Source organism: Sus scrofa, chromosome 7, assembly GCF_000003025.6.
Source record: "Sus scrofa isolate TJ Tabasco breed Duroc chromosome 7, Sscrofa11.1, whole genome shotgun sequence".
Lineage (NCBI taxonomy): Eukaryota > Metazoa > Chordata > Mammalia > Artiodactyla > Suidae > Sus > Sus scrofa.
The window spans coordinates 77,857,413-77,872,589 of NC_010449.5; the positions used below are offsets into that span (position 1 = coordinate 77,857,413).

At 41.6% G+C, this 15,177-nt stretch overlaps 1 protein-coding gene across 1 annotated transcript in view; it reads right to left on the reverse strand.

Moving 5' to 3' along the window:
- The window catches only part of RPGRIP1 (retinitis pigmentosa GTPase regulator interacting protein 1), a 90,010-nt gene that overhangs the window by 43,449 nt on the left and 31,384 nt on the right, over window positions 1-15,177 (reverse strand). The window contains 11 exon segments of the mRNA XM_021100058.1: window positions 3,798-3,936; window positions 4,724-4,927; window positions 5,169-5,395; window positions 6,650-6,992; window positions 7,429-7,580; window positions 7,743-7,871; window positions 7,874-8,194; window positions 10,235-10,385; window positions 10,862-11,005; window positions 11,463-11,623; window positions 13,715-13,857. Coding sequence (XP_020955717.1) covers window positions 3,798-3,936; window positions 4,724-4,927; window positions 5,169-5,395; window positions 6,650-6,992; window positions 7,429-7,580; window positions 7,743-7,871; window positions 7,874-8,194; window positions 10,235-10,385; window positions 10,862-11,005; window positions 11,463-11,623; window positions 13,715-13,857 — 2,114 coding nt within the window.

Genomic DNA, 15,177 nt, shown 5'->3' on the forward strand with positions numbered 1-15,177 from the left:
TTGAAATTTCAAAACTGTCCCTGATGGACATTCAGATTAGATAGATGAATCTGATGCTCAAATCCAGAAGTCGCCAAAAGAAACTGAAGAAAGCAACCCACAACTGACTATTGAGAGTGACAGTTAAGATCCCAGAGGAAACAGACCTTTTCATGACTTTGTTTTCTGAATGAAGATATGAATTAGATATATTGCTTTAAATATTGCCTCTGCCCTCCTGCTTTCTCTTCTCCTACATTTAAATGAATGTAGATTAGACCACCTCATTTTATCCTTCATGTCTTTTTTTCTGAAGAGTCATTCATTCTACAAGAAAGTAATAGGTCTTCAAGGTTTTAGTGATTTTTTTTTTTTTTTTTTTTTTTTTTGCATTTTAGGGCCACACCTGTGGCATATGGATGTTCCCAGGGTAGGGGTCCAATCAGAGCTATAGCTGCCAGCTTACGCCACAGCCACAGCAACACCAGATCCGAGCTGCATCTGCGACCTACACTACAGCTCATGGCACCACTGGATCCTTAACCCACTGAGTGAGGCCAGGGATTGAACCTGAAACCTCATGTTTCCTAGTCGGATTCATTTCCACTGTGCCACAACAGGAACTCCTTAGTGAACTTCTTATGAGTTCTTTCAGTGATGTCAGTTGCTGGGCCAGAAGTTATGCTAGCCTTGGTTGTGCTTCTGTTTTACATAAAACAGGTACAAGTCACTTAACCTTGTTATGAATGAAATGTCTGTTCGAGTAATTTTTTTTTTTTTTTTTTATTGTACCAGCAGCATATGGAAGTTTCCAGGCCAGGGACTGAATCCAAGCCAGAGCTGGGAAACATGCTGGATATTTAACCCACTGCACTACAGTGGGAACTCAGTATCTCAAGTAGTATTTTATTTTATTTTTTGTCTCCTTTTTTTTTTTTTTGTCTTTTCAGGGCTGAATCTGCGGCATATGGAGGTTCCCAGGCTAGGAGTCCAATCAGAGCTACAGCTGCCAGCCTACACCACAGCCACAGCAACACCAGATCTGAGCCACATCCGAGACCTACCCCACAGCTCATGGCAACACCGGATCCTTACCCCACTGAGCAAGGCCAGAGATCAAACCCGCATCTTCCTGGATACTATTCAGGTTTGCTAACCGCTGAGCCATGAGGGGAACTCCAGTATCTCACAGAAATAAAGGTGAAAGCATTCACAAAAGAAAGAAAAAATTTCTTCTCTCACCAAGTCTAGAGGCTAGACATCCATAATCAAGTCTGTGCTCACTCCAGAAGACTATCTGTCTTTTCCTTTTTCCCTTTATCTTTTCCAGCTTCTGGTGGCTCCAGGCACTCCTCCTGCCATATCACTCCAATTTCTTAACTCTGTGGTCATACTGCTTCCTTCTCTTCTGCCTCTGTATCTCTGTGTGTCTCTAATAAGTACACTTTCATTGGGTTAGAATCTACTTTGATAACCCAAGATAATCTCATCTCAAGATTTGTAATTACACCTGCAAAGACTTTTTTCCTTTCTTTTTTTTTTGTTTTGTTTTGTCTTTTAGGGCCACACCCATGGCATATGGAAGTTCCCAGGCTAGGGGTGGAATCACAGCCACAGCAATACCAGATCTGAGCCATGTCTGCCACCTACACCACAGCTCACAGCAACCCTAGATCTTTTAACCCACTGATTGAGGCCAGGGATTGAACCTGAGTCTTCATGGATACTAGTTGAGTTCATTAATGCTGAGCCATGACTTGAACTCCCTGAAATGTATTTAGCAAACATTTTCTAACTGACTCAGGCAAGAAAACCTACATAAATGGATGCAAAAATTATTAGGTGAAATCTGATGAAGAATAAGATATTTATATAGACTCAAAACATCTTCTCATAGATTACTTTATGATGGAAAAATGTGAGAGATGCTTTCTTAGCCAAGTGATCAAAGTTAACATTACCATAACTGCACAAACTAGCATCAGGTACCTCCTAATGTTATCCAGTGAGAAGGACACAATATCACTTCTGTGGTATTCCTATAAAAAATACCATAACCTGAATCAAACAATGAAGAAACTTCAGACAAATCCAAATTGAGGCACACTCTGCAAAATAGCTCATCTACTCTTCAAAATGTCAACATCATGAAAGACAAAGAAGAGGAACTGTTCAGATGAAAGGAATGTATGACTGAATGCAATGTATGATCCTAGATTAAATGAAGTGGGGGGAAAGCCTGATATAATGAATATTATTGAGATAATTGACATATTCTGAAAAATGGACTGGACATTGGGTGATAATGTATCCATGTTAAATTTGCAAACTTGATAATTGTACTGTGGTTAATAATATCCTTTTCCTAACTGAAATATACAGGAATAAGGGAGCATGATATTTGAAAATTATTCTCAAGGAATAGTCACAAAAAAAAAAAAAGCAAAATGTGGAAAAATGTTAAAAGTTGATGAATTTGTATGAAGGGTTTATGTGAATTTTTTGTCTTATTCATGTAGCTCTTATATAATAAGTTTGAAATTATTTTGGAAATTATTTTAAAACAGTATGTCTTTAAAAACTTATAATATCAATTTTCACAGCCCCAGTTTCTTGCTAATATTTTAAAGTTCGGCTTTTACCTTCATGAAGGTAGTAAACACAGCTGTTGTGCAGGTTGTGTTTCATTAACTTCAATGTCTGGAGTCCTGGTGGGCTTCAGGTCAGGTCTTGTCCCTGTAGCCTGAAAGTGCCCAAAGCCCAGTTCTGCCTCTCAAAGGGTAAGAGACTCAGAACAGTGCTGCCATCAGAGGGCCAGACCACACTGTGAAATTCTGCTCTGGGCAGACACTTTTCTATGCTGGGCAGAAACCAGACTCAGATTGTATCCCATTTCTCCACCCCAAAATTCCACCAAAAACATGGTTCTATCTCTGCATTGCTTCTTCCAGACCAGAAGTGTCCTAGGGTTGAAGTAATTCCAGCTCACTTCTCTGAGCTCCAGTCATCACCCCCCTATTAGGCCAGGTGATTCCTCCCTCCCTTATTGGCCCTTTAATGCTTTTAAGAAACATCAGGATTTTAAAAAAACATATTAACGTTAGCTTTTCAACTGTCATCAATGGGAGAGTTGGTCTGAATTACCTAATTTGCTGTTATTATAACCTGAAATCAATTGTGTCTACTTTTCACTGTAACAAAAAGCCTTGCCTTATTTTAAAAAGAAATTTGGGGGAGTTCCCGTTGTGGCTCAGCGGAATCTAATCAGACTAGTGTTCATGAGGATGCAAGTTCGATCCCTGGCCTAGCTCAGTGGGTTAAGGATCTGGAGTTGCTGTGAGCTGTGGTGTAGGTCACAGACACGGCTCTGATCCCAGGTTGCTGTGGCTGTGACTGGCAGCTGTGGCTCTGATTCGACACCTAGCCTGGAAACTTCCATGTGCCCTGGGTGCGGCCCTAAAAAAAAAAAAAAAAGAAAAGAAAGAAAGAAATTTGGATTAACTTCACAAATGACCCAACCACCTCCTCCTCTTATTTCTTTATAATCATAATGCACAAGACCCTAGGTGAATTAATATTTTATACTTGCTAGCTAAACTGACTAGCTAGCTAGATTAAATACATAGAAAGCTACTTTGAGAATTACAGCTTGATTGGCCAAACCAGCACACTTGTAATGTAAAACCAAGATTTGGGTCCTCAGTATTAATTTTGCCTGAAAAGTTTAGCAATGCAAAATGAAAGAAGAAAAGTGAATAACCAGCTTGATAAAATAAATCAGTGATTACATAGGAAAATCAGATTTAGCAAGACAATACCATTCACATGATGCAGGGCTTCCTTTTGCACCCATGCTGAGTGGGATGATGTCATTTCCTCTTCTTTTTGCTGTTTTTTTAAACCATCATCTGTGGAGATCTTAAGCCCTGAGAATTTCAATTCAGTGTAGTTCACCTGCTTCAGATTCAAATATAATTATATGTAAGTATATTGTATAAATATAGTAAAATAAAATTAATACTGCATATTATTGTTTCTATAAGTAATACAATATAAATTACAATAATGTAAATATATTATAAAATATTACAATATATACTTATAATCTCATATACACACGCATATATATTTTAGGCCACATAGTAACTAATCCAGTTTCCTATGGAGAAAAGGCAGTATCAAGCACATAGTATTCAATAAATGCTTGTTCTTTATCTTGATTACAGTTGGAGTGGCCTGGTTAAGACTGTGGTACCAAAGTTGCAGGGCACATAACCTATTGAATTAAATTACACTGAAATGGACAGTCCAGAGGATTATTAAACTACTCACGGTTGTGGAAACATGTCCTAGCCACAAAAAGTCATAACTACTGTTTATCTTGTGTGCCTGCTTCTGCCTCTGAGAATAATACATTTGGGGGCACTTCAACCCATTTTTTTTTTTTTTTTTTTTTTTTTTTGCTATTTCTTGGGCCACTCCAGCGGCATATGGAGGTTCCCAGGCTAGGGATCCAATTGGAGCTGTAGCCACCAGCCTACGCCAGAGCCACAGCAACACAGGATCCAAGCCGCGTCTGCGACCTACACCACAGCTCACGGCAACGCCGGATCGTCAACCCACTGAGAAAGGGCAGGGACCGAACCCGCAACCTCATGGTTCCTAGTCGGATTCGTTAACCACTGCACCACGAAGGGAACTCCCCAACCCATATTTTACTTCTTCAAGATTTCTAAGGCCTTACCTGTAGTGTATTTCCATTTAAGATGTTACGACTAAGATACTCCATTCTGTTCTTTCCTTGGATGCCTGTTCTCTTGCCATGTTTTCTTCTTGAGTAGCCTGCAACCTGGTGCCCCCTTTCCTTTCTTTCTCCCACATGAGGTGGTTTTCTCTTAGCTTGATACTGGCCAGCTTCAATGGGAATCTCAACAGGTATCATCTGGTCCTAATTGGAAGGATCAGAGACAGCCTTACAAGGTGATAGTTTAACAGCCTTGATATACAAGGAAGGGATTTGTGAGCTGGCATTAAACCTCAGTTTCCTCCTGCCACATAGCTGAGAGGCCATCTCTCTCTCCTCCTCACAGTAAAACCCAGGATTCTGCTCCATCAATAGCCTCACAGCATTATGAAGGGTGCAGATTAAATTTGCAGAACATAGGACATTCACAGAAGGAATCTTTTACCCCAATTTTAATACTGTTTTCCTCAAATCTGTGGAGATCTGCTGCCCGGGGAAGAAAGGAAGCATCTTTCTCTTCATCTGAGGTCTCTAAACTGTCCTTGGTATCCTCCTCACTCTGAGTTTCTGCTTTGGGGAAGCTCTCCGGGGGAAGGTAGCAAGACTTCCAATCCAGTTGCACCTGAACAGATCCATTGGGTTTTCCCGCAGGGTCAAGGAGGTTAAAATCACCTGAGAGACAGAGATGTTAATAAGATCTGATCACATGAAATGGGCAAGTTAGCGTTTATCAGCACCTTACCTATCACCCCACCATAGTTTGTTTACAATTAATCAACACCCATCAAATAATCGTGGTAACAGTACACTCAGAAGTAACACAAAGTATCAGTGAACATTTATATTCGTTCAGAATATTTACTTCTAATATTCACTTAGAATATTTATAGAGAAGTTATGTATGTCCAGGTTTGGGAAAGGATAGTCAAAAGATGTACAGAGAGGTACAGCTTGCTTGTTGTCAGTCACCCAGCCAATAAACAAGAGCACATTCTCATTACTATTCCAAATTGTTGCTAAGCCTCAGGCATACCAAGAAAAACCATTATATACACCCAGGTGCTCCCTATTTCTAAAATAAAAAAGCCAAGAAAAACTTAAGCAAAACGGCTTTTTCCAAATGCCAGACTTCTGATTTGTAACATTGAATAATTTAACAGATGGCTCACATTGCCTGTCTTCAGCAAAGGATGGGTTGTGAGCAAAAGTGTCAGCCTTTCTCCCTCTCACTCAATCTCTCTCTCCCTCGCACTTGAGGTATTGGGAGGAGGGAGGCCTCACACACCTCCTGGAACATCTGGAAGCTTGTTAAATGTGGTTGGTACTGGCTGCACCCATCCACACTTCCTAATGAGAGCACAGCACTGACAGCTGCTCATCTTTCCAGGACTGTAATCAGAGAGTTGACCCTTAGGTATACCTTACACCCCTGGGTATGAATGGATGGTAAGGTTGTATGGAGTTCAGCTGAGGGGAAGAAGTCCAAGAAATTGTCATGGTGTGGCACAGAAGTCTAACTTATGTCTAATGTTTAGAAGAAATACGAGAATTATGGGGCAGTATTAAGGACACAGCTTATAATGTGATATCTAATCATGTGCTAAGAAACAATAGGCCTTAAGACAAATACTTAAGGGAGGCACCACATAGAAAATGTTGGCTCAGACACAGAGGTATGGAATTCAGATTGGTGGGTATACCCACTTGGGAATCTTGCTTCTGTTGCTAAAAAGCAGAAGCCAATGCTTCCATGTGATTAGTTGGCCTCTAAGTCTTCTAACTCTGTTGCTCTTGACAACATTCGCAAATCCTTTCAGTAGTCTTTAAGAGAGACTGTTCCAAGCAAGTAATCAAAAAAAGTAGAATTAGGACAGGGAGACAATACTGGGAAGAGAGCATAAAGATTTAATAACCCTGAACTCCCACCTTTAATGGATTTGTTTTGTGCAAGAGGAAGCAAGGGCACTTGGACACGGCCGAGGTACGAGCCAGGTTCTGAGTCTTCATCATCAAAAACATACACAGACAGGGCCTCTTCCCTCAGATACTGATCCAGGTCAGAAGTCACAAGCACAGGGAACCGAGCCTGGTCCCTGAAGTAGGGATTGTTACTGGCTGGGATGATGGCAGTGTCGTGGTCAGAAAAGGTAAAGAAGCGATACATGGCATACGGACTGGGTTGGGCCCCCAGCCGTTGACTCCGGAGGCCACAGCATCGGATGATTTCCACCCGCAGTTCATTCTGATGCTTCCAAGTCTTTGATCTGGACTGAAAAGATGCCGGTCTTGGACTGAGGAAGAGGGGAAGCTGAGCAAGTCATTGCAGGTGGAGCCCAGTACCCTTGATGAGGAATAGCTATGACCTAGAGAACTGCTGAATCCTGACTGGCCACAGAAAAGCCTAATTAGTGACTTTCACCTGTCTGCAAACTAGCTCTGACAGATAATTATCTGGGGGAGATGCTGGCACTGGGGCCTTAAAGGATGGGACAAAGAAGAGCAGGGAGAGGTAGCTAGCTCCAAGGGCATGATTTCTCTTCACACTCAAGCTTGACCAAGGGAAGAATCTGGACTAGTCATGATGTGACAGTTTTTCTCTTTCACTCACACTCAACAAGTACTTGAGAGTGTATAAGATTGAGCTGTTCTCATGAGCTGCTGGGATGAGTCTCCTTGGAGATGCATAAGCACATCCTTTTTCTCACCTCATCCTCCTGGGCCTCCCAGGCTCCAAGCACATTAGCTGACAGGTATGCCTGGGCTTTCTTTCGCTTATTGTAAGCTTGTAGGCTGGATCTTATGGGGAAGTGCAGCCTCATCCAGTACTCTAGCACCCCGAAGACTTCTCCACCAGCTCCTGGGTAGCAGAAAGTATGAAAGGCATGGAGGATACAGATGGTGTAATGAAGATCAAGAACAAAGGCAGAGGAAGAAAATGGGAAACCTCCAGAGGAGCAACTACACACTTTGGGAAATTCCACCTTAGTCCTGGGTGCTGTGGGAGGTTGACAGCACTTACCAGTAAGTGTGGCAGAGCCATGGACTCTCTCCACAGTTTCTAGAACCTTGTCAAAGCAAATCCATCCAGCTGCAAGTGTGTGGTGCTCACTGGCTTGAGCCTGGTGTAGATCAAGCTGGGCTGAAGCCCCTGAAGGTAGTGCAAGAAGAGGGAATCTGTCTCTACCACATACTGGGAAGTGAAGTCATAGAGGGGCTGTGGCCCCACAGCTAATGGAGTACAGTGGGTTTCAAAGTCGTAGAAGGAATAGGTGCAGAAAGTGGTAGGTTCAGAGTCTCCAGCCTGAGCCAGGGCAGCAGATGTCAGGAAGGCCTGGTGGATGTGCAGTTCAAAAAGATTCTCACTCTTATGTCGCAGAGAAACGTCCACTTTATCCTCATGTCCATGGGCTGGCCGTGGTTCCAGACATAATGACAACTGTCGTGTGCCATAAGCCACGTCTTTGAGCTGTTCTAGAGGGGAAAGAAAACTGCCTATCCATTAAAGGGTAGGGAGCTCTTCCTTAGGGTAAGGGAAGGTGGACAGAAAGAGAATAAAAACCATCTGGAAGTCCAAGTTGTGACTATTTCAAGAAACCATGTGATTCATAAAGAAAAGCAAGAGAATTACAACTAGGCACAGTTTCATCTATAGACGACACTTTTGGCTTACAGCAAGAGCCTATGACTTAATTGATAATTCCATTAGAGAAGTACTTGAAATACAAAACACAAGTATTTCCAGAAGTTTGGAATACTGACCATGGAGAAAGTACCACATTACAGCCATGGTGTCTATTACATTACACTGGGCCCCATTAAGATATGACTTCCCTTTCCTTTTTCTAGTGGACTTAAATCCACTTTAAGTCAAAAGAATAATGGAGTAAAAAGTGTGGGAGGGCACTTACCAGAAAAGAAGTTGAAAGTGTTGGCAATGGGATGTAAAGATATGTGAGACAGTCCACCAACTCTGTGTACTATCTCCCATGTCCAACCAACCAGAAATTTTGATATACAGTCTGCTTCAAATTGGGGAGTATTTGAGTTGTCAGTGTGTTGATGGTGAAGATCCTATTTTTCAAGAGTTAAAGTAGTAGAATAAAGCTATTTGGAGGAGTTCCTGTAGTGACTCAGCAGAAACGAATCTGACTAGCATTCATGAGGACATAGGTTCAATCTCTGGCCTCGCTCAGTGGGTTAAGGACCTGGCGTTGCTGCGGCTGTGGTGTAGGCTGGAGGCTACAGCTCTAATTCGACCCCTAGCCTGGGAACCTCCATATGCCACAGGTGCGGCCCTAAAAAGACCAAAAGAAAAATTTTTTTGGATACATCAGAATGTCTCCCTGCCCAAAATCAATAGAGTACTGATACTGATGAATGGTTTCTTAATTGATAACTAAATAAAATATATTCAAAACTTTGCACATGACACAAGGTTAATCATCTTAGCATATAAAGAAATTCTCCAAGTCAATAAAATACTACTGAGAAAGAAGTAAAGGGCAGAAACAGGCAATTCTCCAAGAAATTATATAAAAAACTGAAAATAAATGAAAATGCCCTTTAGCCTTACCAGTAATGAAAGAACTATAAGTTAAAGCAAATGAATCTTTAGAAGTAGGTAAGGGTATTTATCCTGCACTGTTCCAGGAGAAAGACTCTGAATCTGAAAGACATGAGAATTTCAGTCCAAAGGGACTTCCTGTTATATGGCAGGGACATATTAACAGACTCACCCTGGCACGTGTAAATCATGCCCCAGAATGACCCACCTCTCTTTACTCTAGTTCCATGCTCATGGTGTATCCTTCTGATTGATTCTGCTTTCCAGAAAACAGGCTGTTCTGAGCATATTCTCATAGCAGCAGTGAAAAGAGCCACTATCATAAAATAATATTCTGGTATAAATATCAGTCTTTGATTAATTCGGTTAGTATGAGTCAGATCTCTCACCAGTGGATATAATAATAAAGCCAGTTTTGTCAACATGCAAGGCTCAGACCAGATCTTGTCTACAGTGACTATACTAAACATAGAAAGTATCACATTATGAAATCTACATATGTGTCCAGCCAGCTGTCCTGTAGACACCCTCAAACTGCAACAAAGAATTCAGAAGCTTTTGGAGAAAAATCACAGCAAAGGATGCTGAGAGATGAGTGATGTAGCGCTATTATCTCACAAAAATTGCGCTACAGGCCTGGCTTGAGGAAACAGTTTTGAGAGAGAGAGAGCATTCCCCACTGTGAGGCCAACAATACTCTTGTTTTCCAAATAGATTCAGTATTACTGGGACTTGTTGAAATTCTCCAAAGAAATCAGAGAAAAGACACTAACAAGATGGAGAAAAAGAAGCTCTAACAACAAAAACAATAGGATAAAGAACAAGAGAGATATGTCATACAGTGAGGACATAAGAGGGGACCCTCTAGACAGGTGCAGAGAGGAAAGCACAGGGATTTAGCTGTGTGGCAGATCCAAAGATGAAGTGAACAAAGTACTAAGACTTGCCGGATATTGGAAGGCCAAGGCTTCTTAAAATACCTTCCAGCTGATTGATACGCTTGTTCTTGAGATCTAGGAGTTGATTCAACCTCTCCAGCTTTTCTTCGTGATCTTTATTTTCACTATCGGCTTTTGTCATCATTGCATCCAGTTCCTCCTGAAATGAAATAATGTCTGAACTTTTCTATCTCAGTGGTCCGGAACCAAAGAGCCCAGATAAAAAGGTGGTACTTGCTGGGAAAAGGAGGCTCCAGTATCTCCTTAGCAGGGCAGAATCAATCATCCACTAGAAAAAGGCTTGGGTTCCTCACAGACCCCCTCCAGGATCAGTTGTGCTATTAGTGCCATAGGGTAGTATTTTTCCTGGAACTGGCAACATTTGAACCCAGAAACTTCACACTTGCCATTTTCACTAGCTGGCCCCTTCTAGCTTCTATTGCCAAGGGGCAATAGGCATGTGTGAGTCCTCCAGTTCTTCAAAGGGCAACATTCTGTGTTTGCATAGGACAGCAAATCACCTTGAATCAGCCCTGGAAACTCGGGCTGAAGTGAACTTGGCTTCATTCCCAGTCTTTTAAGTGGTTCCCATGTGCCCGTTTACCTATCCCCTTCCTGTACCGTCTTTTCTTGCACCTGATAACACACGTTGATTTTGCGCTGCAGAATAAGCATGTCTCTGGTCTTTTCTAGTTCCAACGTGGTCTCTGCATGCGATACTTGCAACTCACTTAACATCTGGGACAGTTTCTTTTCATCTTGGTTTTTTGGTTCACAGGGCTACAGAGAGCAAAGCGTTGGTAAAAGGGAGCATTAATTTGATACAGTGAGAACTTTTTTCTAAAGCAGCTATTGGTAATAGTAAAATATCAGCAGCAAGATTTACTTCAAAATGTAAAAGCGAACCGGTGTTAGTTCACAAGTCTCCTAGCTCCTCATGGTTAATAGCAGCAGTGAGTAAGTTATACAAACTCCTGTGGCTGTTTGCTCTTCAGCAGATCATTGCAAGTCTTTATCTGAAAAAGACTCTAAATTTTATGAGCTGTACAGTGTGGGAAAAAAATCTACGGAGCTCATGAAGCTACCTCTACTCTCAGCCTCCTCCTATCCTTCCAGATATTGTCCTCAATGAGGACAAAAGGTTATTCAGTTAGTTTTCTAATCCCTTCATCTTTTCTAGGGACATTTCCAGCAATCCCTCTGTAGAGGGGACTTCCTTGATGAAAGATGCTCCTACCTCTATCTGAGAGGTCTCCTGGAACAGACCAGGATGTGTGGCTGGTTCAGATTGCCTATCAGGAGATTGGGAAATTGCATCTTTATTTTGGAGGTTCTCTACTTCCTGTTTATGCTTCTGAAGGAGGTTGGTGACTTCAAGCTTCAGATCCTTGTTTTGAGCTGGGGAAAAAATAATATAGAAAGTTGAGACCCTGTAGTTACCAGTAACCATGTTAAAGTTGGCCCAAGTGTGAGTTACATTTCCCCACTAATGTTTTATTCATTTTATAAACTTGCCCTTACAGAAGCAATTCTCTCTTATTTCTACAAAGTGGTTCTAGAATTGATACTTACTCCAACAACAACAAAAACACCTGCAGAACTGTACAGAAGGGAAAACAACAATAATAACAAAACAGCCACTTAACAGGCTGGGACAGCCCAAACTTTTTTATAGCACCATTTAAATCAACCTCTCCCCACCTCCTCCCAACTCCATTCTGACTTTTACGCTATTGGCTATCTAAGACACCCACCTCCACATCCACTCTGACCTGCAGGTGGAAAGGCTGGGCATTTGGACATTTATGTGTATGTGCTTCGGAGAAGGAAGGTGATGGATGTTTAGTGTGATCATATCGTTATCTTGCATTAGAGACAGGTTAGATTAGATTATCCTAAAGTCTTCACAAGTCTTTCCTTGTACTTCATCCATTCTACAAGATCCTTAGCATGTGCTCCTAAGCTTTATCCTTTTATGGTTACTGCCTCTATTTTTCTTGATGTCACATTTATTTTCCTGTATTCTTTTATGTGAATATACTAGAATCTGATTAAATATAAGCTTAAAACTAAATATCAACATCCAGGCTAGCAAAAAGAAGGAAGACAAAGGTCTATTTGATAGTATTTTAAAATCTTCAGAATAACTACTATGTCTTTTTTTTTTTTTTGGCTATTTTTTGGGGCCGCTCCCACGGCATATGGAGGTTCCCAGGCCAGGGATCGAATCGGAGCTGTAGCCGCAAGCCTACGCCAGAGCCACAGCAACGCGGGATCCAAGCCGCGTCTGCAACCTACACCACAGCTCACGGCAAAGCCAGGTCCTTAACCCCTGAGCAAGGGCAGGGACCGACCCCGCAACCTCATGGTTCCTAGTCGGATTCGTTAACCACTGCGCCACGACGGGAACTCCCATAAAAACTACTGTTATCCAAGAATTAAGACAGAGGGAAATGGTAGTGGTAACCAAGAGCAATAATTTGCTAATCATCAACTTCAAGCATTAAACGCTAAAACAAAGCAACACAATTCCCAACCACCCTAAAATGATTAATGAGAATAAAAAGCAGGAAAATTCATTTTTAATACTTTCGACAAAGAAAGCAAATGTTTAAAAATATTATAAATTAGGAGTTTCCATCGTGGTTCAGCAGTTAACAAATCTGACTAGCATCCCATTAGGATGCAGGTTCAATCCCTGACCTCGCTCAGTGGGTTAAGGATCTGGTGTTGCTGTGAGCTATGGCGCAGATTCAGATGCGGCTCAGGTCCTGCGTTGTTGTGGCTGTGGTGATGGCTGGCAGCTTAAGCTCCGATTCGACCCCTAGCCTAGGAATTTCCATATGACGTGGGTATGGCTCTAAAAAGCATATACATATATATTATATATTAATGTAATATATTGATTAATATATTAATAATATTAATATAATTAATATATTAATTAATATATATTAAGAATTGGGGGGTTCCCGTCATGGCACAGCAGAAACAGGTCTGGCTGGGAACCATGGGGTTGTGGGCTTGATCCCTGGCCTTGTTCAGTGGGTTGAGGATCCAGCGTTGCTGTGGCTGTGGTATAAGCCGGCAGCTACAGCTCCGATTAGACCCCTAGCCTGAGAGCTTTCATATGCCACAGCCCTAAAAAAACAAAAAAAAGAAAAAAAGAATTGGCAGTACATTGTAAATAAACTATCATAAAAAGTTTTTTTTTTTAAGTAAATTCCATTGGTTTAAAAAAAAAAAACAACTGGCATTCTCCCACATGTAAAGTCATTACATAGGGAAAGGTACATGTCTGAGGTTGGTGTTATGCTTTCTTGATTGTGTATCTGATCTGATTGTCAGTGTTCTTATTCTAGTTATCCATGACCCACACAAAAACAGGATCATGTAATGGGATTGGAGAAATGCTGGCCCAAGTTCCTTTCTCCCAGTCCAGATGTACAGAATGCCTCATTTGAGAGAGCTCTTCAAGGCTTGACCTACCTTTCTCTCTTGACAGCTGAAGTAAGACTTCCCTCTTCTCCTCCAGCTCAGCATCCAGCTGATGCTGCAGCTGAGAGACTTGCTGCTGTAGCTGTTCTACAAGCTCGTTGCTCCAGGGAGGTTGATTGCTGCTATCCAGCATGCTGAAAATCGGAAGCAAGTTAGGACGGAGGGGAGAGTTGTCAGATGGACACTCAAAGGTGGGTGATATGACGTCTTTATTACACAGTTTCAGCATCTCCTGGGCCTAGTTCGTCATTCATTTCCCTACATGTTTTTTCTGCCCCTACTTTCTCTGTAACTGTCATTTACCAACTGCCTTGGAACTTTTGGGTCCTACTGAGGAGTTGCTTAGTTATTACTTCTGTTTAGGTCTCAAATAACATCCTGAGCAAACAAACCAAGACATATTCATTACCCAAGGAACTTCTCCAGCATAGTGGCTTTCTTTAGACAGGGAACTGTGTACAAAGACATTCTCAGGCCTACTGAATTAGAAATGAGGAATAGAGTATTCTTCTTTTCCTTACTCCATTCCTCTGTCTACCTTCACCAATGGCTAGTTTAGAGAATACTGGCCTTTGAACTAGATTGTAAATTACTACACTGAAGGGAAGGAACTAAACTTTTCAATGTCTTCACACCACAGTATCTAGGTGTCAGGGAAGACCCATCTTGAATGTAAAACACATGGCCAGTTCTTGATTATTTACACATGTGAAGTGACATCAATAATTAAGCAATCATTTCTGCTCATGTATTTTGCCTACTTGTCATTTTAATAAATGTGATCTAAAAACAACTTGTTGAAGTTCCCATCGTGGTCCAGCGGAAACAAATCTGACTAGCATCCATGAGGATGCAGGTTGGATCCCTGACCTCACTCAGTGGGTTAAGGATCTGGCATTGCCATGAGCTGTGCTGTCGTTAGCAGATGTGGCTCGGATCTGGTGTTGCTAGGCTGGCAGCTACAGCTCCGATTGTACCCCTAGCCTTGGAATCTTCATGTGCTGTGGGTGCAGCCTTAAAAAATAATAAAATAAAATAATCATAATAAAAACAACTTGTTTGGAGTTCTCTTGTGGTGCAGCTAGTTAAGGATCCCACATTGTCATTACAGTGGCTTGGGTTGCTTCTGTGGTACAGGATCGGTCCCTGGCCTGGGAACTTCCACATGCTCCAGCCACAGCCAAAATAAAATAAGACAAAAACAACTTGACTAAGCTAGTATTAAGATTTCCTGGTACTTCCTGCCCATATATTACATGATGATCCAAGAGGATAACGTTATGAATAATGAAGGGAAGAGGCCAATGGTAATGTCTGCCACAAGGAGACTTCAAAGTGGTAATCCCCACACTACCTTATTTCACTGAGTTGAAGAGCATCAGTTGTTCCCAGGATGCTCCCATACAACCTTCCCAATATACGCCCTGCTGTTCTTAACTGAGTCAGAAAGCATG